This window comes from Sardina pilchardus, chromosome 11 (genome assembly GCF_963854185.1).
Source record: "Sardina pilchardus chromosome 11, fSarPil1.1, whole genome shotgun sequence".
Classification (NCBI taxonomy): domain Eukaryota; kingdom Metazoa; phylum Chordata; class Actinopteri; order Clupeiformes; family Clupeidae; genus Sardina; species Sardina pilchardus.
In genome coordinates this window covers 11,669,291-11,691,784 of record NC_085004.1, presented here as the reverse complement: position 1 = coordinate 11,691,784, position 22,494 = coordinate 11,669,291, and the positions used below count along the sequence as shown (strand labels likewise).

Here is a 22,494-nt window from a genome sequence, read left to right as displayed (position 1 = left end):
CTTTAAAATGTCTACCTTAACACTATCAACTCTCTTTAAACTATGCAACCACCATGTTTACCCTAGCTACACCTTAGTAGCCATATCTACATTTTTTTGCATTTTCATGCACTGGTAATTCCTTGGAATTGCATTTCTAGTTATTATTCCACTACTTCTAACGCACGCAATTCAGCTTCAACCGTTTAACGTAGAAACTTCATTCAAACGTTGTTGCGTAGGTCTTGCTTATGCCATGTGTGCTTTGTATTTTTCAACTTTGTAACTTTTATACTTTTTAAACTATAAATTAAAAACTATTCAAAATTTCCCCATAGACTTAACATTGGCCTCTATGACATCACAATCGGGTCATTGAGCAATTAGAATCTTATGCCAGGTGGCCAGCCCCACCTGCAGCAGCCCTCTCTCTCTCAGGCTTAAAGCATACAATCTCTCTGAAGACTACACATATCCTGTTAAACTGTTTCCTCTGTCCACAACTGTTTCAAAATTAAAGTCCTCACTGCAATAATACACTATTAAATCTTTTAACCATTGAAACTACTCAACTATTTAACCGTTTCCATAGCAACCAACATGATTATACTGCAGTAACTTCTTGTTTCCTGATAGTGGCCACCATGGATACCCTAGCAACAAATGTTTCAAAATAAAAGTCCTCACTAGCAAGTTAGCTAGTTAGCATGGTTAGCATTGTTAGCATAGTTAGCATTTTTAGCATAACTGCAAAAAATCATCAACTAAGTTAGCTAATCAACCTGGTTAGCATTGTTAGCAAATTTAGCATTGTTAGCATAGTTGGCATTTTTAGCATTACTGCTAGAAATCATCGGTTAAGTTAGCTAATCAACCTGGTTAGCATTGTTAGTAAAGTTAGCATTGCTAGCATAATAAACATTTTTAGCGTAACTGCTAGAAATCATTAGCTAATTTAGCTAATCAACATTTTAACATGAATAGAAATCATTAGTTAAGTTAGAACTGGAACGTTTCATCTTTAAACTGTCTACCTTCACACTATCAACTCTCTGTAAACTATGCAACCACCATGTTTACCCTAGCTACACCTTAGTAACCATATCTACATTATCTATCTATTTTTGCATTTTCATGCACTGGTAATTCCTTGGAATTGCATTTCTAGTTGAAATACTGTACCCGACCCGCTTATTGTAAAAATTAGTCTAACTTAGTCGTAGCGTCATTGAGCTACGCAAAACTGGTATCTCATGCATGTAAACAATATAGGCCTAATTATTTATAGCCTATATTGCTCAGAATTCGGGAAACATGCATTTAGTCTAGGCCTACCTTTTTTTGTTCCGTGTCAGCATTCATCCAAAAATTAGCTATTTGACTCAACATTGAACAATTCTGTTTCAGCCGTTCCTCACATGAATGCGTTGAGGCTCCCAAGCATGAAATGCAGGCATAGAATATTACAGTATTACTATTAAGAAACTCTTTATTAACGTCTTCATCAATGGACCAAAACAAAAATCAAAACCAAAACCCCTAGAGCCCGATTGAGTGCGTCATTGCTCCGCGATTATAAATTGCAGAGAGATGAAACCTTTATTGCACGAAAGAGCAGAGGTGGTGCTTTCCAACGAGCCACTGCCACTTTATAAGTTGCGCAAGGACGCACATTGCATGCTCATACCAATTGTAGGCTATATGCCTTGATGACATTAAATTAAGAAGTTGGCCTATTTCCTGATTGGGGACACTTTTAGTTTATTTTTCTTTCAGTCCATGGTTCCACCATTCGATCTTGCTGCAAATTATCAGACTTGAGAAGCACGCATCGCATCGGCAACTTAGCTGCTCAGTAGCCGAATTTTCTGTCGAGGACTGAGGATGCCAGCAGTTCGAGAAACAAGTTGCAGATCATAGACAAAGAAAGCATATGCTCTGAGGCCTATCGCACATTTGAAATAAAATGTATGAATTGACCCAAAAACGAGAACACAAGTTGCGCTTCGGACATAGGCTTATGCTTTTAGTGGAAACTGGCCTCGTGACCTCATGAAACCATTAGTGACAGCAAAACAAACCTAAACGAAACAGCCAGATGCCTCTTCATACAATAGGCCAACAGAAGACACCTTCATAAACAATAACACGTTTTATCGTGAGACTAGGCTGTTAAAAGCAGAAAAGATGTTCAGCTTGCTTAGGGATTTAATTCACTTTTGGATTGTTTGGCTAGTGGTAAATGCCGACATTCCTAACCCTGCTCACAAGTGCCACCTGGTGGTTGTTTGGATCATTGCAGCTTCACTTGGGAAAAATAAATAAAATACACGTGATTCACGCGTGAGGTCTCTTGAGAATCTCACGTGAAAGCGGCCAATGTCAACCAACGCCCACTGTAGTCTACAATGACAACTTGTGAAAGAAAGCAACTGAGCAGCGTCAGGTGCACCAGTGCGACCTAAACTTTTTTTCAGGCGCACTCTTAAACATTTGGCGTTCGCGCTAAAATATCAAGGTGAAAGTGATCATAGCTTGCGTGGTATAGACCCAGCTCCCAGCCCAACTTTGAGAATAGATTAACGCCGATATTTTTTTTATCGCCCGATAAGAGTTGCACGTTAACGCAGCACGTTAACGCCGATAACGGCCCACCACTAGTACAAATGCTTTACTGATGATAAATTATGCATGAACAATAAACTACTAATGATTAACAAACCATTAACTAATAGGTAACAAATGCTTAGTAAATTATTGATTGTGTATAGTTATTATAAAGTGTTACCCCATTTCGTTTTTTTGTTTGTTTGTTTGTTTGTTTCTGGTGTTTTTTTTTTTCATTTCTTTATTTATTTTTCTTTTTTGTCTGTGTCAGTTACTTTTCGTGTCTGCTTAGATCACTGGCAGGCCTGGACCACATACAGTACTAGCTGATTCAACCCGTTATGATGGACCACTGGAGGATGATTATGCCTTTCCTATCAGAATGCTAATATGCTAATGCAAATGAAAATGAAAAATAAATAAATAAATAAATAAAATAAAAATAAAAATAACAGAGGATGGGACAACTGTGCAATTAGCTTTTTACTAGTTTACTTTGTTCCCCATTAGCTGATCCCCAAAGGCCCAAAAATGTTTTTGCTAACCTAAACTTTTAAAAGTTTAAACATTTAAGTAGTTTAGTGCTATTTCACAATTTCAGGTCATTCATTGCTTCTAGATCTATGAAATTAGAAGAACAACTGGAGAAGCTGAAATGTTCTTTTGACCGGTAATGTACTCTTCAAATGATCCAGAGCAAAATAAGGCTGGCATCTGCAACTCATGAAACAATCAGGTGAAATATAAATCCCAAACTGTTGGAGAATATTACTGTTTTAGAATTACATTTTTCTTGCCAAATGCCTAAATGAATTTGAAGGTCTTGACATAAAACCTATAACATTTTTACATTACATTTAGCAGACACTTTTATAAGTTAGTGAGTTGTATGGGGCTTTTGAAAGCCCGGTCAGTCTCTAGAGAATCAAATTTAATGCAATAGCAGCTACTGTACTCTGGGCCCATAATGCAATAGCAGGCGTTTTGGGCACACATGATGCAATGCAGGTGTTCTGGGCACACACAGTGCAATGCCAGGCCCTCCATTCTCCATATTGTAAGTGCAATTGTAAAGTAAATGTAGCATGAAAATGACCTTATTTTAAGGTAAAAGAACTGCATAGTGTGGCTTTAAAGCTGATTGTTCTGCACAGTTCTGCTGATGGAGCAGGTTCTCTACGCACAGCTCTCTCTCTCTCTCTCTCTCTCTCTCTGACTGTGGAAAGTGCAGATTAATGTAGTTAGACATAAGCCTTCAGATATTAAGATCAGCAAAGGTCAAAGGGAAATTTCTTTAATAAGGGTGTGATTGCGGTTCCTTTCATGAAGATATAGGTCTGCATTGTGGATTATGGGTATTAGTTCTCCTTGATAAGTAAGGTCGTCGCTGGGAAACAGCTCTTAAGTGAGGAGAGGATCCAGGAAGCAGTCAGGTTTAAGCCTGGAAGTACTCGTGCGCTGTGATGATTCTTCAACATGCATGGCATGAAGGCGTGAAGCCACGGTGGTACTTCAGGCGTATCATCATGTACAGCTACTGTCTGTGACTCTAAAACGGCTCAATGGAAGAATTGCTATTTATACCCCTGTGGCATCAATTTTCAAGGCGGTACCCAGTGCATCTAAAACCAACAAGGAATGTCCCTACTCCTATAATGTTACAAAGTACAATACTAGGTGTTCCGGGCTCACATGGGCTGTAACTCTAGAAGTTTAGGCACATTTTCAAAAATCTATTTTGTATCTATTTTTAAAAAAACACAAAACCACAATTGCTCACATAAAATACAAAATGCCTCAAATCTCCAGCAAAATGACACACAACAATCAACACGTCATAAACGCAGCTCTAAAACAAACATTTACCGGTACCTCACATTATTAACACTTTTTTGTTGCTGGGTTGTGCATTCTTAAGGCATTTCCAGAGGCACAGAAACAGTATTGAGCTAATGGTAACTTGGGGATAAAAGACACATTTTATGCTAAGTCCATTTTTAGTAGAACATTGCACTGAAGTCCAAATCATTTTCATTTCAAGTGCATTGGTTCAGAACATTTCAATCCGCTAGGAACAGTTCGGAAGGGTATATACCTATATAGAGAGCAGATCTATTCATACTGTAGGTCTATACTTAGGCGATGATTATAGATGGTGTGCAGTAAAGTAATGAGTGTCTGTGCATTGAGGACAGAGTGTGAATAAGTGGCTAATAAGCGTGGCATTTTGGTTGTGTTTTTAAAAAGCTACTTAGAATTTTGTATGTCAGGTAGAACATTGTGTGTGTTGTTCTGCAAAATGTGTTTTAGGAATTGAAAATTCCGTCAAACACTGATAATTAGTGTAATTCAGACCGTTGCAATTACATTATGTTAATACTAAAAATAAAAATAACAATATGTTACCACTAGATGGCGGGAGAGAGCAATGACTCCACCAAGAGTCTGAGTAATGAGCAGTAAGGGGTGCTGTGCAGGCATGCTGAATATTCAAGCTGTTAATGTCCAAATGAATTAGTAGAGGAGAAGAATGAGGAAAGCCAGCATATAATAACAGCCCGAGAGAAACGATACCGTAGATTATCACCGTAATGAATTATTAACCTCCAAGAGCATGCCTCTCCTCAGGACTAATCATCCCCTAAAGCCAGACATTTACACTGAAATGAATGGGAGTATTTTATGAAGAATTGTGAAACCACAGTTCATGATAGGATGCAAGGTTAATGTTTTCTGGCAAGGCAATTTATTGAAAATATTCAGGCCATACAGTCTCTGTTTAATCTTCAAAGTACCTCATAACTTGTTTACAGAATAGCGCACGTGTAGTAAGTCGTCATCAGAATCAGATTCAGATTTATTGGCCAGGTTTGCGTAAACAAACAAGGAATTTGACTCCATCTAATCTTTGCTCTCAAACACTCAACAATAATATAACAAGTAAAAAAAAAACAGTAAGAAAACAATGATGTTATTAAATGCTATAGCACACTTTTTATCGAGAGTCATAGTCGTATTCTACATTGCTTTTCCATATAGTATGTGTTGTGCTCTTGGCCTGCTTCATAGTGTATGCACAGACTTAAGATTAAGGTTTTGGCAGGTCAACACCTTAGCGGAGTATGTTTTGGCTGATTGTTTATCAACAGTCATTCCAGTCACTTGACTTATTCATAAGTGGAAGTCTCTGTAGTATTGTGTGAAATCTTTGTTTTGGTTGTGACTTTGATGGGTGTTGACAAAGTCACCTGAAGGAAAAACAAAGATATAAGAAAATAACACTCAACTAGCCAGTGTATGACTTGGCCCCATTGGCTAAAAGTATTTGACAATCAAAATCACAAAAGTGCTTGTTTTGATCAAAATATTTAGTATATTATAAATATTTGATATCTAGAAAACCGGAAAACATCAAGCATTTTATATGTGTATCTATATAATATGAAAAGGTAACATTTATTTTGAAAAAAAAACAACAAAAAAAACATAAATTAGCCTACAACATCAGGGAACAGACTCCAGTACAGCCAGCCAATACAATTCACCCATCAAAGTCGTCTGGCTTCAGCGCAACAAGTTAAATATTCTGCAGACAATCTACATTGCTGTCTTTCATAAATAATTCTCTAAGTGCCTTCAGAAATGGCGGAGCTGAAAGCAGCCCCTTTCTGTCTTCACGGTCATAACAAGACATCATAGAGCGCTGAGGGGGTATCCGTCTCTGCTGTCACCACAACGAGCAGGTACTTCCACATTCTTCATCGTGTATGTCACAAATTGAAAGCGCAAAAAAACAAAATTAACATCTCTTAGACTGACAGTGGAAAAGGTTTGGCAACCTGTCCGAACACCCTTTCCTAATAAGGGATGGATGTCTCAGTTAACCAGTAAAAAAAGGTCTTTAGCCACTGCAGAAATAAAACAGCATTATGAAAATTATATCCTGAGGTGGTTTTGTAACATAACAGATCAGTGCGTGGAAGCACATAGTCAGATCAAATATGAATACTTCACACCATGTAATAAACTTTGTTTTGTTTTTGAAGCTCAGTGGATTCATCTTCAATTAACAGTGACAGTTAAGTAGACCGGCCAAAAATAATCGCAAGAGAGAATGATTCATATCCAGAGAGAGTAAACAGACATGCCCTTGCCTGAAGTGAAGAGAGAAACTACACAGGTGAGGAAAACACTTGTGAAAATCCTTCTGATAATGGCCTTGCTCTAGAAACGGTCAAATATCTACACCTGATTTTGAAAAGTGTAAATCCTTTTGTCACTGTCTCTGTCTTCTCTCTGTCTGTCTGTCTGTTTCTCTCTCTCAGTCTCACATTCTCTGTTCTCTTACAGGTCTGGTTCCACTGTTTGTTTTTCATCCACCCTGACTTCCTAGGCATGTTGCGTCTGTGAATCATAGCTGATTAGAGTATACCCTCTCAGTGTACTGCATAGTCGAGGTCGTGAAAGGTCGTCAAACTCCTCACAAAGCACCACCAAGTCTTTGTTGTTGAACTGGCCCCAGTCCAGTATCAACAGGCACTCTCTCACGCACACACACACACACACACACACACACACACACGCACACACACACACACACACACACACACACACACACACACACACACACACACAGCCACTAGTGCTTTCTCGCTCGTGTTTTTGCGTTGGCTTTGGCTTTGGCGGTGGTGGGGCTCCACAGGAGGCAGAGGCTGAAGAGGTAGATGATGACCAGGCTGATGGAGACGCACAGGGCGGCCGCTCCCAACGTCCCCGAGAGCGTGATGGGCGCCGAGCGCTCCGAGAGCCACTGGCGGCGCAGGCGCATGTCCGTCTCGATGGCCTGCATCTGGAAGTGTGTCCCGATGATCCCCGACACGTGGAACAGCTGGTGGCTGTGGCCTGCGAGGGACAGCAACGCATTCAGTACGTTTACATGGCACTCGAAAACAAACAAAAATTAATAATAATTGTGTTACCAATTGGGGTTTTCCCCTTGGGGCAATGGCCTGAGGTGGCAATGACACTGGATAATGACACACGATAATTGTGTTGGACCAAAAGCAAACTTTTTAAATGCATGTAAACATGTTAGTCTGCCTGAAATCAAAAGTTTATCCAGCCTGACTAACACACCGAGATAATGTGATAGAAGCTCGCCTAATCCTGCATTCCTGCATGAGTATGCTCATTCAAACTCAAATCAACCCGGACATGTGGAACAGCCGAGAGTGACAGTAACACAGTGAGAGTGTTCAATCGACGAGCTCAGGCAGAACAGCTAGGAGCATTAGTGTTAGGACGCATTGCTAGACACAGACAGTAGAGAGTACAAATGTACCAAGTGGCACAGAAACACTTCTATACTGGGAAGGGGATGAATGAATATGCATAACATGCATACATCATCATGTATCCATCGCATTACATGTATACATCATTTTGTAAGTGCATCCAGTGTGATTGCACGTGATCATATACATCAGACCTGTCCGATGCTTGCCAGGCAGATGGCTGGACTAAATGAAACACATCTAATGTGTCTTTTCATCTCACTTACTTTACTAAGAAACCACATATCATGCTGAATCCATGTAAATAAAAGGATGAGTGTGCATGTGTGTGTTTGTGTGTGTGTGTGTGTGTGTGTGTGTGTGTACAGTATGTTGGTGTGTGTGTACGTGCTTGCGTGAGTGTGTTATCAGGGACTTGTTGGCGGGGTCACGCTGTACCTATGAAGTCAAAGCGGCCCGGTGCCAAGCGTTCGGGCAGGTGAGTGGCACACAGGAATGCGGTGAGGAACGCCAGGGCGATGTGGCGGTAGTGCAGCGCGTTGGCATCGTTCACCGTGCAGCCTTCGCCAGCACACACAAACAGCTGCAGAGAGAAAGAAGGGATAGAGGGGGGACAATGTCACCACTGTCTCCACGTGTAGACAAACAGGTATAGAGAACTTACTCAGTCACAAGACATCTGAATGTGCATTCTTCACCTACATACCCAGGGGGCAAAACCCCCCTTTTTTTTAGAGAAATCAGACACAGACAATTATCTTACAGTGAGTAATCATCTAAGGAATTTTTGTGGGGATATCTATTTGTTAAAATCTTTACCCTATTCACCCCATAATATATTCGTCCATAGACTTAAAATGGGGCATAAAAAGGGCGATAACACACAAACAGCAGCTTATTGACCGGGTTGTCCACCCAGGTTGTGATCCTGGGACATCCTAGATTTTATTTTTGCATGACAACCTTTTACAGCAGCCCATGTCTGTAAAACCCCCTTTGCCCCCTGGGTAACAGGTGGTTCACAGGAGGTTACAGTACACTGTGTGGAATTACTCAGAATGACTATAGACCCTTTCAACAAGAAAAGAAAAAATAATGCTTGAACATTCTATTTTGTTCCCAAACTACTTAAGATAACATATGGATTGTAAAAACAGAAGCCTTGTGGGAGTAACTATAGTTATATGATGCTGGTAAAAGAGCTCTTTTGAAACGGTCTATAGAAATGAATAGAAATGCCATAGAGTCCAGAGCAGAGACAAAGACTCACCCTATAGAAGAGGGGGATGTTGTCAAACAGGTAAGGGAAGGCGAAGGACAGTATGCGGATCAGCTGCCCCAGCTTTGGGCTTTGGCACTCAGGAAACCTAATGGAAACAAATAAGGACAATTTCATCAGCATTTCGTCCTCCGAGCCGTAGGGAGGCTCCCTTTGATTCTTATTGATAGCATTCATTAGCTGCCAGCCACTGGCAAAGGTTGTGTGCATTTGGCATTCATCGGCAGGGCACAAACAACCACACCGTCCCCTTGAGTGCACTGGAGCAATGGAGCTGATATGGTAGCCACAATCTAATTCAATGGATGGGCCCGGACCTCTGTTGTTTGGTTGAGTACAACACAGAGTATGTTTACATGGACAGTAATACTCCGATATTAACCCAGGTGAGACAGTATTCAGAATAAGATACTCGCATGTAAACAGCCTTTTCCGATTGCCTTAACCGGAATAAGACGATATTCAGAATATGCAATAACCGAAGAAAGAGGAGTATGGAGTGGAGTATTATGATGTGGAGTATTCCGATCTTATTTGCAATATTGAGATACTGTTCGTTCTAGACATGTAAACACCTTATTCGCAATATTGTCTTATTCTGAATAAGGTCAATAATCGGAATATGAATGCCCATGTATATATAAAGTTATAGTATAGTAGTATATAAGGTCTAATTCTGAATAAGGTCAATACTCGCAATATGAATGCCCATATAACATTATAGTATAGTATATAGTATATAAGGTCTTATTCTGAATAAGGTCAATAATCGGAATATGAATGTCCATGTAAACATACTCACAGACACACACACCCAGCACAGATAACCCAGGCAACCTCTGTCTTTGATTCTTTTTTCTCTGTTTCCAAATAATGCATTTGTAAAGGCCGACATGGTAACTTAGAAACAACATATTCCATTTAGGATTTAGTCCTGTTTATTTGCATTTTTATATGAGTTATATCCTATTATATTTGCAAAAACTGTCACAAATCTGTGTATCTACAGTGGTTTGCAGAATCCCATTATGAAACAAATGTTATCATGTTTTGATATGAAAAATAGAATATGTGATACATTTGTGTGACTGTGGTTCCTATGAATGCTGTTGACTTCAGAGGAAAAGTCGATTAGACGTCATTACAACGTCCCCAAAACCCTCCCAGCACTATGCAGCATGCATTGCACAACAATCTACACACACCCTCTAGAACATTACCGTATTCTTACTACTCATTTACCTTTTAAGGGTGTCATGGTTATAGTGGAGAAATGGTAAGCCAAGCCTTAGGAGGTTAGCAGTTAGGAGAGGAGAGAAAGAAACAATCAGGCAACAGACATGCTGTACCACAACAGGCTCATTAATGCAAGCATGACACAACCGTCTCTGTACACTGTCTGCTTAATTGTGTACACTCAGCTGGTTAATGGGGCAGTTTTATTTATGATTATGCAGGAATAGGACAGAAGCTTTCGAAGCATTGTGTTCACACATCAGTTGCTGTTCTCACATCTACATCGAGTGTCCAACCCAACAGCCTTCGCACATTTCATGAGACAGGCCTCTCAGCCACTGTGTGGTGATTCATTACTCGGACTAAGTGGGCGCCCCGCTCACAGACTGGCTGTTGACTCAGAACCCAATTCATTTTATGCATAAAGAGACCCAAAGCATTCCCAAATGTTATCAGCCCACATTATTCCTGGAACACCTGGAATAACGCCTATTTGAAGGCAGCCTGTTAGTGAGGGAGGGAGGTTTCTTTTTTTATTATTACCTGGAGTAACAAGCCATAGCGGTGGAGATGATTGTGTTAAAGACGGCAATGGAGATGAAGTACTTGTGAAAGGTACTATTCAACCAGCCATCTGGCATTACGTAAGCAGAGTACGTGACGGCTGAGCCTGTGAAGTCGAGAGAGAGAGAGAGAGAGGAGAGAGAGAGGAGAGAGAGAGAGGGAGAGAGAGAGAGAGAGACCAAACACAAGGCAGGGGATGACATGGCGGCATGGATGGGGTTATATGGATTTTACTGGATGGATAATGGAGAAAGCAGACATGTAATGCCGTTATAAATGTTACACGGGAAATAGGTGCACTCAACAAAAAAGTAACCGCCCTCTCAAGCTCCAACTCATTTAATTAATGTGAAGGCATGTCACAAGACAGACAGCACAGGCCGAAACACATCCGTCTTGTGACATGCAATCACATTAATGTTATGCACACATGGTCACCTTGCTATCAGCTGCGGTGGTTAAACGGAGAGACGGATAGACACAGAGAGAGAGAGACAGAGAGCAAGAGAGGGTGATAGAGAGAGAGACATGCAGACAGAGAGAGAGAGCAAGAGAGAGTGAGAGAGAGAGACACAGACAGACAGACAGAAAGAGACAGAGACAGCCAGAGAGGGGGAGAGAGAGAGAGACAGGCAGACAGACAGAAAGAGACAGAGATAGCCAGAGAGGGGGAGAGAGAGAGACAGGCAGACAGACAGAAAGAGACAGAGAGAGCAAGAGAGGGGGAGGGAGAGACATGCAGACAGACAGACAGAGAGAGAGAGAGAGACAGAGAGCTGTGATGACCCCACCTAGGCTGTATAAGCTGATGGCGCCGTAGTCGAAGAAGAAGCAGATGTGGCGGGCGCTGGTGGACATGGAGCTGAAGGTGTGGGCACAGCTGGAGGCCAGCGGGTACACGCAGCAGGACACCAGGAACACCAGCAGCGGCCAGGTGTAGGCGTCGTGCCACACGTCCTGCATCAGCACCACCGTCAGCAGCTTCCACAGGAAGTACCTGCAAGAGGATGGACACGACTTCCTGTACTGCAGCTGCAAGGACCCGTATATCAAATGACAAGTGTTGCAGCGTGGTGACGGACGTGCTTTACAGCAGAGACATAGGATAGGCTACATGGGTCCCAATGTGGAGCCAATCAAGTTTCTCCGGACTGGTGATTTAGGCTACGGAGATGCTAAATCTACTGCTGGTCTAATATAGCCTACATTAATATGGCATCTTTATAGTAAAGTAGCCTACACTTTCTTTTTCAAATGATTCAATAGGCCTACATAAGAGCTGTAGCCTACCAAAGAAAAGTTCATATACAAGAATTCTTGAAGTAGCCTAGGCATTAAATATTTACATTTGTTATGCCAAAAGACCAAAAGACTATTATTATTTTTATTATTATTATCAAAATAAAGATCTATCTCTTTCTAAAATAACTACAAACATGATAGATTATTCAACTAGGCCTGCTTCTGCTGAACTGCAAAGGCAGCGCCACACAGCTGTGATATGGATGTGGGGTCTTTGTGAAGAGGTAGGCCTACAAGCATAAAGAGAAAAAAGCAGCCTGCTGATCTAAGAAAATGTGGAGAACAACAAACCACTGGGGAAAAGGTAGCTAATGTGATGCATGTCAGGTCTTAATAACAACATCGAACTGCCCTCAAAACACAAATCTGAATGAAAGTGACACAAAGGAGAGAATTGACCTGAAAGGGTTTGTCAGGAGCTCTGTTTTTAAGTATGTCTAATTCGGTAATCAAACCGAGCTTATCGGCGGGCACATGCTTGCTTTGCAATCTCCTCCTCAAGCAGCAGGCTTTGTTTCCACGTTACATTGGGGAACGAGCCAGGGGCTGGTTATGCAATGAAAGATAATGTTTGCAGCTTGCCATCTCTGTGTCGGGCTGTTTACTAATTGCACGAGCTCCTCGGAGAGTCTGACAGGCAGCTCATTAGCGCTGACAGGAGACCCGCGCTACAACAGCAGGGCCAGGATCTCTCGGAGGATGCCGACATCCAGTCAGCTCTCAGCGTGGGGAAGGAAAGAGTCTTCCACTCGGGAATATCAATGAGCCGCCCGCACCCTCAAAACACCTCCACACTACCAGCGGTAAACAAACACAACGCTGTTGCCATGGCGAAGAGACTTGTTTTACTACAGCTTGAAGAGTTCTCCGCCATCATCTGATGGTACATGACAGAGCTCCTCACGACATAATCATCTAACAGCTGGGGTGCCTATCCACTGATGGAACAAGTGTACAGTTAACCTCAATTAGGTATGATTGTCAAAAGAGCTTGTTTGAGCTTGTCCCATAAGTGCTCTGACACACACAAAAATCAACATTCTGTGTGCCTAGTACTACCCCATAGACCTAGGCCTATACTAAACCCAAATGGTCGGAAAGAGCTTTGATGGATGTTGTATGGCCAACAAGTTTACCATGTGGGAAGGAAGTGGGTCCAGATATTCAGCGTCTCATTGGTCAGCTGGAAGAGGCTGAGGACGCAGTCGGTGGCTGAACTGCGGGGATGGCGGTAGCCTGAAATGATGCTGTCCTCCTGGAATGCCTTTGGAAGACAGGGACACATTTTATGGTAATAGTTATGGTTAGGTTATGGGATTTGGCAGACGCTTTTGTCCAAAGCGACATACAAATAAAAAACAAAACGATAGTTAAATTTAACAGCAAACAATTTAAAAAGTTGGTCAGACTACATTACATTTTATGTAGGCCTACACACTTTAATCGAGTCTATGTTGAACCTTAACTATCTGTTAAAGACAGAAACACTCTTAAAACAAATGTGTTGGAAACGACACACACACTGTGTTGTCCCTATCTACAGTAGACACAGAGATGTGTTAAAAACAACACAAGTAACAAATAGCAAAAGCAATGTGTTGGAAACACACACTGTGTTTGTCCGTACTTAACACATCAATGTGTTATTTCCAACACACTTTTTGAGAGTGAACAAAAAAATGAACAAAATGCTGAATTATAATCTTCAAAAACACACACATGTGTAGATATGGCTGGTTTTACCTACAGCTTTTTGATGGCACTTACTTTTGGCACTTGGTGGACGGTGAAGACGCGAGGTAGTCTGATGAGGCTAAGCATGGTTAGCGGGTAACCAGGTGGGAGGCGATGCTGTTGTGGTGCAGTGCAGTGCTGTGCCGTATGAGGAGGTGAGCCCCGGTGAGACGCTGCACCATGTGAGGAAGTGACTGTGGGAGACGCTGGAATCGCCGCGCTAGCCCAACCCCGCCGCGCTCACACAGACCTAGACCAAGAATCTACACACCCAGGCCACTCCTCTCTTCCCACCCACACACACACACACACACACACCTGACACTTGAACAGAAGAGTTAATAAGAATGTGCACACACTGAGAAAACACACCCTCCCAAACACATATAAACACAGAGCAAGTGCACACATACACACAGTCTGGCTCAGAAAAGTGTCCCCGACTAAGTAGAAAAAAAGTTTGTGGTCACAAGAGACGCATTGGCAAGACCTCTGAGTGACTTATAAAGCACTGATGATGAAGTAATGAAATGCAAAGGTAGAGCTCAACGAGTCCAACAGGTTTAGCCGAGAGGAGGGGACCCCACCCCTCCATAGGAACAACAAAAGCAGCTCGGCTCACCACGGCCGGCCCTTTGAGACATGTGCCTCTGACACTAAGGGGAAGCCAAGGAGGAGGGGGGGATTAGTGGGACTACTTTGCAAACAGACCGCAATATTGCAACAGGAGAACTAGAGTGTGTGTGTGTGTGTGTGTGTGTGAGAGAGAGAGAGAGAGAGAGAGAGACTTCACAACTCTTTGTGTGTGTGTGTTTCACCCCTGCACCACTGGAGACCAAGACAGAAGTGTGAATAAGAGAAATGTGTATGTGTGTGTGTGTGTGTGTGTGTGTGTGTGTGTGTGTGTGTGTGTGAGTGAGTGAGTCATCCCAACACAAACATGGCTCCCTCCCTCCTCCAAGTTTCTTGTATGTTTAACGTTGGTGTGCCCTGTACAACGGCCACGCATCACGCCCCACCGCTACTCCTGTGCCCGCAGCCGGAGGCAAGTCAATCCCAGCACTGCCTTCTGCTCCCATTGTTCTCTAAAGCCTCAAATCACAGGGCTGCAAACCTACACTCATCCTTCAAAGAGACATGTGATCACCTGAGGAGATGCACTAGGCATCGTTTACCTAAAGGTGTCAGCAGAGACAGGGGTGGAAGGATGTGTTTCTCCTTTTCGGATCAATAGGCGCGTTCAAGTTGGCTGCGCAGCACAAAAACTGCGCACAAAAAGATGCACGTGGTTAAAAATCTGTCCACGATGGTCTAGATGGGCGTGTTTTCGACTCGGCAGTCGGTATCACATGGCCTCAACTTATCGCGGGAGCAAGGCGTGGCCAGGCGGCTGCTCCGCAAAAGAGCAGCCGGTCTGGAGGTACTGCGGAGAGCAGCGGAGCCTAGACCCTGCCTTCATGACGTCAGGTCTTTGCCCTAATTGGCTTTTACATCCCTGACGTGTGTGCAGGTGTTTAGATGCCTCCCCATATCCACAAGAGTCCGTGCGGGTCCGTGCCTCGTGATTCGTCACATGGTCAAGTCTAGCCAAGTCTACACTACGGGAAGTAGAGAGTGTACAACTTCATAGCAGCGTTTGCATCCCCGCCCCTGCTGCCACCGGCAGCTCTCGTTGCTGCAAAAGGTCATTTGGAGTTGAACTTGAACACGGCTATTGTGATGTGTATAATGAGAGATGAGCGACACCCATCGCAGGACCCCTGTGACAGCACTGGGCAGCTGCTTGAGTGACAGGCTGCTTCAGCCAATGTGTGTGAAGAAGAGACATCGCAAGTCCTTGAGCAAGGCACTCAACCCCCCTCACTGATCCCCGAGCCCGCTGTTGGGCAGCCAGCTCACTGCTCTGGGTTAGTGTGTGCTTCACCTCACTGTGTATTCACTCCGTGCTGTGTGTGTTCACTAATTCACAAATTGGGATAAATGCAGAGCCCAAATTTCCCTCATGGGATCAAAGAAAGTATATATACTACACTTATATACTTATTATATGAATGCAACACCGGTGGGCTTATATAGTGTGCAGTATAGTGGCAATCCTGCTGATGTGTTGTGCTGTTCATTGTGCATTTCCTATTTCTACACCTACTGCCCCTGCTATCACTTTTGCTGCTGTAGCAATGCAAATCTCCATTGTGAGACTGTTACCTTATCTTATCTGATCTTATGACACACACAGGAAGCCAGTCAACATCCACAGCCCATGGGACTACTACCACAACTTTGAAAGTTCATTGCATCCACTAAGATGCAAAGAACTTAGCGATTCTTAGACGACACATTTTTTGTCCCATTCGGCTAACTTATCCTAATGCTCCACTTAGTTGTCCATCCTGTTAGTCAACTACTTGTGTACAGCCCTGTGAAGCTCTGTGAAAAGCACACAGACAATAGGGGGAACACTAAACTTGAATTCTATCCGAACAGCAGCCGGTGGTGTTAGTGGCGCTGCACTGGTCAGTGGAAGAAGTGGGGGAGCAAAGCTAATCACATTATCAAGAGCAATGAAAGGAGTTGTGTATTTGTTTGGCTGTTGAGTCCAAATAACAACAAGATTTTCATTGTTATTATGAAGACTTGCTATTATTATTATTATTATTATTATTGTATATTTTTAATGTATTTGACTTTACTTTACTTTACTTTACTTTACTTTACTTTACTTTACTTTACTTTACTTTACTTTACTTTACTTTACTTTACTTTACTTTGTTGGAACTATTAAACTATTTCAATACCAATGTAGTCCATGGGCCAGACCAGCTACCAGTACCATCTACTTTATTAGATGATAACCACTAAAAAGCTACCAATCTCATAGGTCTATCATATCAAAACATAAAATAGGGATGTGTAGGTTTAAAACAAAATCACAACTAGAATTGGCACACTCATATGGTACCAGTATGCTATATCTTGGGTCCTTGGCCCGTGGACTAATGTAATGTTTATTGTTGTAAGTTGCTTTTATTTGGACAAAGGCATCTGCTAAGAAAAGTAAACATACAGTATTGCCTCCTCTCGCTTGCTAAAGTTGTATAATCCACCTGCCAAGCAATCAGTAATCTGGAGCAAGGCCACATCTTGTATCCATCCCATGTATCCTCTGGCAGGGAGGCTGTCTATGTAGTGAATGTGATTCCCACTGTCATCTTATAGCTGTGGAAGCCCAGGTGGGGCTAATCAGAGCTCAGGTTGGCACATTCACTGCACTGAGAGAACCGCCATTGACTAAATGTCTCGCATTCAATCTGAATTTCCTAAATGAAGATAAATGTTAAACATATCAGATTAGCACACATTATACGGGGGCATGGAAATTAATAGTTAATTGCGCAATTATAAATCTTACATATTTACATTTATAAATGAGAACGTTGATTTTTATTTGTATGTGACATACACCGTTGCACTAGTCTCAGGCTGTAGTGGTCATTCCTTCATATTTCTGTTGCCCCCAACTGTCCCTCTGTCTCCTCTCGCTGGTCCTCTCTACCTCGCAGTGGTCCACCAAACACATTGTAGCTGAGACCCTGAACAGTGACCGCCTGAAAGGAACACTCTCTCATACCATCACTCCATACTCTTATTTCCATACTCATCATCAGATACAGTAGATAGATAGATAGATAGATAGATAGATAGATAGATAGATAGATAGATAGATACACACTTTATTGATCCCCAAGGGGAAATCCAAGGTCCCATCAGCTTAAGACACCCACAACATACACTATAATGTAAACAGGATGATAAAAAGCAAATCAACAAATCAACATGACTAAAAGGAACAGTAAATTATACTAAAGATAAAGATGCACATGGATGTACTGAGAATTGGTACTGTGATCCAGTATGAGTTTCAGTAGATAGATTCTTTATTCATCCCGAGGGAAATTGTAGGCATCCAGCTTACAGTATACTGTACAACCATAACACAACAAACACTACACACTCATAAGACTCGATCACAGAGATGTAGAATTAAAGAGCATGTGAAGTGATTACAAAGGTCTGGTATGGACCGACCATTTGATGCATTGACCATGACCAGGGTATAGAGTTATAAGGTGTAGATGTTATAACCACAGCCCCGATTGTGTAGAAGGGCTAATATATCCTGCAAAACAGTCAGGTGGACAGCAGATATGTGATGTGACGGTACCAATATGATGGTATAGGGGCTGAGAGAGACAGACTCATACTGAAAAGTCCACATCTCTCCTCCGGGTTTATGTGGCATTGAAGAGTTGGATAGCCCGAGGCAGACATCTGGGGCTCAGAAAGTAAAAGTCCTGCCAAGTATTTCATCCAGCCATTTAGTAAACCAGCTCATCCTAATCAGCAGCCAGGTCGATCAGGTAATTAGTCATATCACCTGTGTTAAGTGCACAGGTAGCGAGAATATATGGCAGGATTTTTACTTTCTCGAGCTGGGATGTCTGCCACTGTGGATAGCCCTGGGGACAAAGGACCTCCTCAACCTGTCTATTGAGAAGTCTGCCACTGAACAAGCTCCTCTGTCTATTGAGTGTGCTGTGTAGTGGGTGGCAGCCATTGTCCATGATCGCCAGCATCCTGCCCATGGTTGTGTGTATGTGGATGTATGTGTGCGTGTGTGTGTTTGTGTGTGTGTATGTGTGTGTGTGTGTGTGTGTGTGTGCGTGTGTGTCCATGATGGCCAGCATCCTGCTCATGGTCCGTTTCTCTGCAGTTGTTGTGTGAGTGTCTCCAGCTCAGTGCCAACAGCAGAGCCAGCAGCTTGCCTTACCAGCCTGTTCAGTGGCCCAGCGTCCCTCTTCCCCAGCGCACCACAGCATAAAAGAGGACACTGCCAATGAGAGACTGCTAAAACATACTCAGGAAGTAAAGCCCACTCTGCCCTTTCCAATACAATGCATCTGTGTCGGCTGACCAGTCCAGTTTATTGTCCATCTGTATCCCCAATTACTTACGTGCTGACCACCACTATGTTGACCCCTTCAATGGAGACTGGCAGCATGGTTGGCTTATTATTATGATGATTACTATCAATAGTAGATGTAGTATACTCCATACACATACTGTCCTTCCACACTAAGACATGCACAGCAATCATCTGAAAAGATGTAGTTCAGTTGAGTTGAGTTGAACTGAGGAATATGACTGCAGGGTGTGCTTTTAAAAATACAAGAGAGTAGATGAGCTCTCTCTCTCTCTCTCTCTCTCTCTCTCTCTCTCTCTCTCTCTCTCTCTCTCTTCCTCTCTCCCTCTCTCGGCGGCCCGTGCCAGGGGAGCTCATTTGCTGCCCACTCAGGGGGCCCAGTGACAGCGTCTGCCAGCCTCAGTGCGCCCAAGCGCTCAGTCCGCTCTGGCAACCCCACTTAGATGAGTTAATCATCAACCCAGCGGCGGCCGCCGCCAAACCACAATCGCAGCACGCTGGAGATCATTACCTACACACGCCAAGGCTGAGGCAGCGGGGAGAGTGGACATGCACTACAGTGACAGTGGCAGCGAGTGTGTGTGTGTGTGTGTGTGTGTGTGTGTGTCTGAGTATGTGTGTCAGTGGCAGTGTGTGTGTGTGTTTGTATGAGTGTGTGTGTGTCTGAGTGTGTGTGTCAGCGGAAGTGAGTGTGTGTGTGTGTGTGTGTGTGTGTGTGTGCGTTGAGACGGTGTGTTAAGAGAGATCCAGCTGCGACTATGAGTGTCTGCTGAAACCAAGTCGGGCATCTTCAGCCATGGCCACGGTGACAGGCGCTGTGATTTATGATGATGGCCAGAGATTCCTTGAGCGGCAGACAGCTCAGTGGGCAGACAGCTCTGAGAGACAGTGACGAGGCGGGCGGCAGAAAAACAGCAACATATGTTTAGCATTCTGCCCCAAGGCTTGTTTGGTATCACTGGAATTGTTCTGTCAGATGCTGGACAAACTCAGGAAATCAGTCACAGAGGCCAAGTGGCAACTGGCCTTTTAACATCAATATCAAATCAATCAAAGTCATTGTATCAATCGTTAGTGTATGTCATTATCTGATTAAAAACACGTCCTTAAGTGTGAGGAGGGGGTGATGGGGTCAGTGCCTTCTCCAGTTTAACCTCTTTTTTCACGATACAAAAATAACAGCCATAATCCTACACACAAATGGATTTGACAACCTACAATTTATCAATGGAAGGAATTTAATTAGGAGTGCCTCTTATCATATTGTGGATAATTTTCTGGATGGGTTATCTGTAAGCAAAGCACATTGTTATTTGTGCCTAGGTGTGGCTGGACATTTGAAACATAACTCCACCCTGCCTCTTTAAGAAAGAGTTCGGTTCAGTTCAGTGCATCTTTATTTGCCATTTGCCCAGGTACATGTTCACTGGAATTCTTGTGTGAGTCACAAAGATAGGAAGAACAACAAAAGCACAATAGAAAGACAAGATTGTAAAAGTGTATGTAGGCAACCCACTACATTTGAACCTGCGCCATGTTGATACACACCTCAGCTCTGCACCTGCCTGGGCTCGAACCCACTGGAAAGTGAACAGCCAAAAGGAGGAGCATGCAGAGTCCATGGATGCCCAGTCTGTCGCTACTAGACTCTTGGGGAAAAAGGTGCTATTTTGAACCAAAAATGGTTCTATTGCATGCTTCATATATGGCACCCCTAAATGGTTCTTTAAAGCCTTCGCGTCGGGGTCCGGTTCGCCCTGGTACTTATTTTCCCGATAATGACCAGCATTCTACATGATCCCTTACTTAGTGAAGTGGGTAGCACCCATTGCCCCATAGGGAGCCTGTAACTAAAAGGTGTCATAGGCTAACTAGTGTAAGCCAATTCCAGTGAATTATCCTATCCTTTAAAGTGACTGGAGAAGGAAGCTGAGATATGCTACTTGTGTTCCCTAGTTCCAAAAGGCTTCGGCCCTGCACTGTGAAACGACCGATTTGTCCAACTTCAGAAGACAGTCTGTTTATTCTCTCACCGTATGGCTTTGCAGACAGAGTTTCATTGAACTGAATGGGCCATAATGTTTGGAGGTCCGACACTTTTTTATATTGACCGCTGCAACAAAATTGTGACCGCTAACTATACAAATGCACTATGGTAAAACATGAATGTATACATTAACATTTAATCTCCATTGTAACCCATCACAGTGTTTGAGGGAAAAGTCACATAAGGTAATTTATGGGGAGTGTATGCTAGTATAGCTGTCCTGTTATATCATGCAAAGATGTTCCTTGAAAGTCAATTTTAGATGTCAAGGACAAAGACCTACTTGAATTTTTTTCCTAATTAACATTTCTAATTAAATGAAGTCATTCTTAGAGGCTATGTTCAACTCTCTCAGAACATAACTGACATTGCAACCACGAGGCACACTACAATGTCATGCTTGTATGATGCCATTCTTGTGATATTATTAAACATGACATGTTGATAATGTTTGTGTGACTAAGCTATCTTTAAATGCTACCGTATATTTGGGCATAGATTTAATCCCCACAACTATCTGTGGTTCATTTGGGGCCACTAGAGAGGGATAAGGCACATGTGTTGTTTGGATACCTATTCCCCAAATCCTTGACAAACATAATATGATTTCACTAGTTTGAGTTTCAAATCAGCAAAAAAAACCCTTGCTATCGTGCTGAGCAGTGACCTAAAATGTACTGTGGAAAGAGAAATTGTTTTAGCACTTCAGTTAAAGGTAGGGTAAGGGCTATGTTATCAATAAACATTTAACACTGTAAAATTCAGTAAATCTATCCTCACAATCTGTTAGCTCTCCATACTTTGAGTACACTGTACCACCTGCCCTGGCTCTGTGAACTGGAATCATTAGCAAAAAAATATCTGGAGTTATAGGACAAACAAGTACAATGCAGTACAATACTATTTGCATCTCAAAGTATTGCCTTTACTGCATATAAAATGCAAATTATAGTTCTGATACTCATAAAACTGCCGTTTGACACTTGAAGTAGTGCAGTTTTTATGAGGGTGGGAGTAGCCCGTCTCCCACAAAATAACAAAACACGGTGGAGTTTCTCAGAGAGCGGGCTACTGAGAGGAAGAGTGGGCTCCCTCTCTGGTGTATTCTGTTTGGTCTTTGGCTCAAAGATAACATAAGCTGCTTTAGACAAAAGTGTCTGCTAAGGAACACAAACACAATGTCATCCAGCATTTAGCCCTATTGTACCTTTAACCTAGCCCTAGCCCTACCTTTACCTTTGTGATATTACTAAACATGAAATGTTGGTAATGTTTGTGTGACTAAGCTATCTTTAAATGCTACCGTATATTTGGGCATAGATTTAATCCACAACTATCTGTAGCTCATTAATTTGGGGCCATTGGAAAGGGATAAGGCACATGTGTTGTTTTGATACCTATTATCTTGTACTAGTTTGAGTTTCAAATCAGCAAAAAAAAAAAGCCTTGTTGTGCTGGGCAGTGACCTGAA

General features: G+C 42.6%; 1 protein-coding gene across 2 annotated transcripts; it reads right to left on the bottom strand.

The window, feature by feature from the left end:
- Nucleotides 1-5,350: 5,350 nt before the first annotated feature.
- paqr5b (progestin and adipoQ receptor family member Vb) lies at nt 5,351-14,155 on the bottom strand. Of its 2 annotated transcripts, XM_062549480.1 has the most exons (8): nt 14,029-14,155; nt 13,398-13,525; nt 11,751-11,956; nt 10,939-11,065; nt 10,402-10,446; nt 9,151-9,247; nt 8,319-8,463; nt 5,351-7,488 (listed from the first exon to the last, which is right to left on the bottom strand). In XM_062549480.1, the coding sequence occupies exons 1-8, from the start codon at nt 14,080-14,082 to the stop codon at nt 7,226-7,228; spliced, it is 1,065 nt and encodes a 354-aa protein (XP_062405464.1). In that variant the 5' UTR covers nt 14,083-14,155; the 3' UTR covers nt 5,351-7,225. The 2 variants fall into 2 exon arrangements, with proteins under 2 accessions (XP_062405464.1, XP_062405465.1); XM_062549481.1 differs by lacking the exon at nt 10,402-10,446.
- Between the last annotated feature and the right edge of the window lie 8,339 nt (nt 14,156-22,494).

Coding starts and splice junctions, on each gene's coding strand:
- paqr5b (XM_062549480.1), bottom strand. CDS start 14,082: ATGCTTAGCCTCATCAGACTACCTCGCGTCTTCACCGTCCACCAAGTG. Junction 11,066..11,750: donor CATCAGCTTATACAGCCTAG/GTGGGGTCATCA, acceptor TCGACTTCACAG/GCTCAGCCGTCACGTACTCT. Junction 9,248..10,401: donor AACCATGACACCCTTAAAAG/GTAAATGAGTAG, acceptor TGTTTCCATTAG/GTTTCCTGAGTGCCAAAGCC.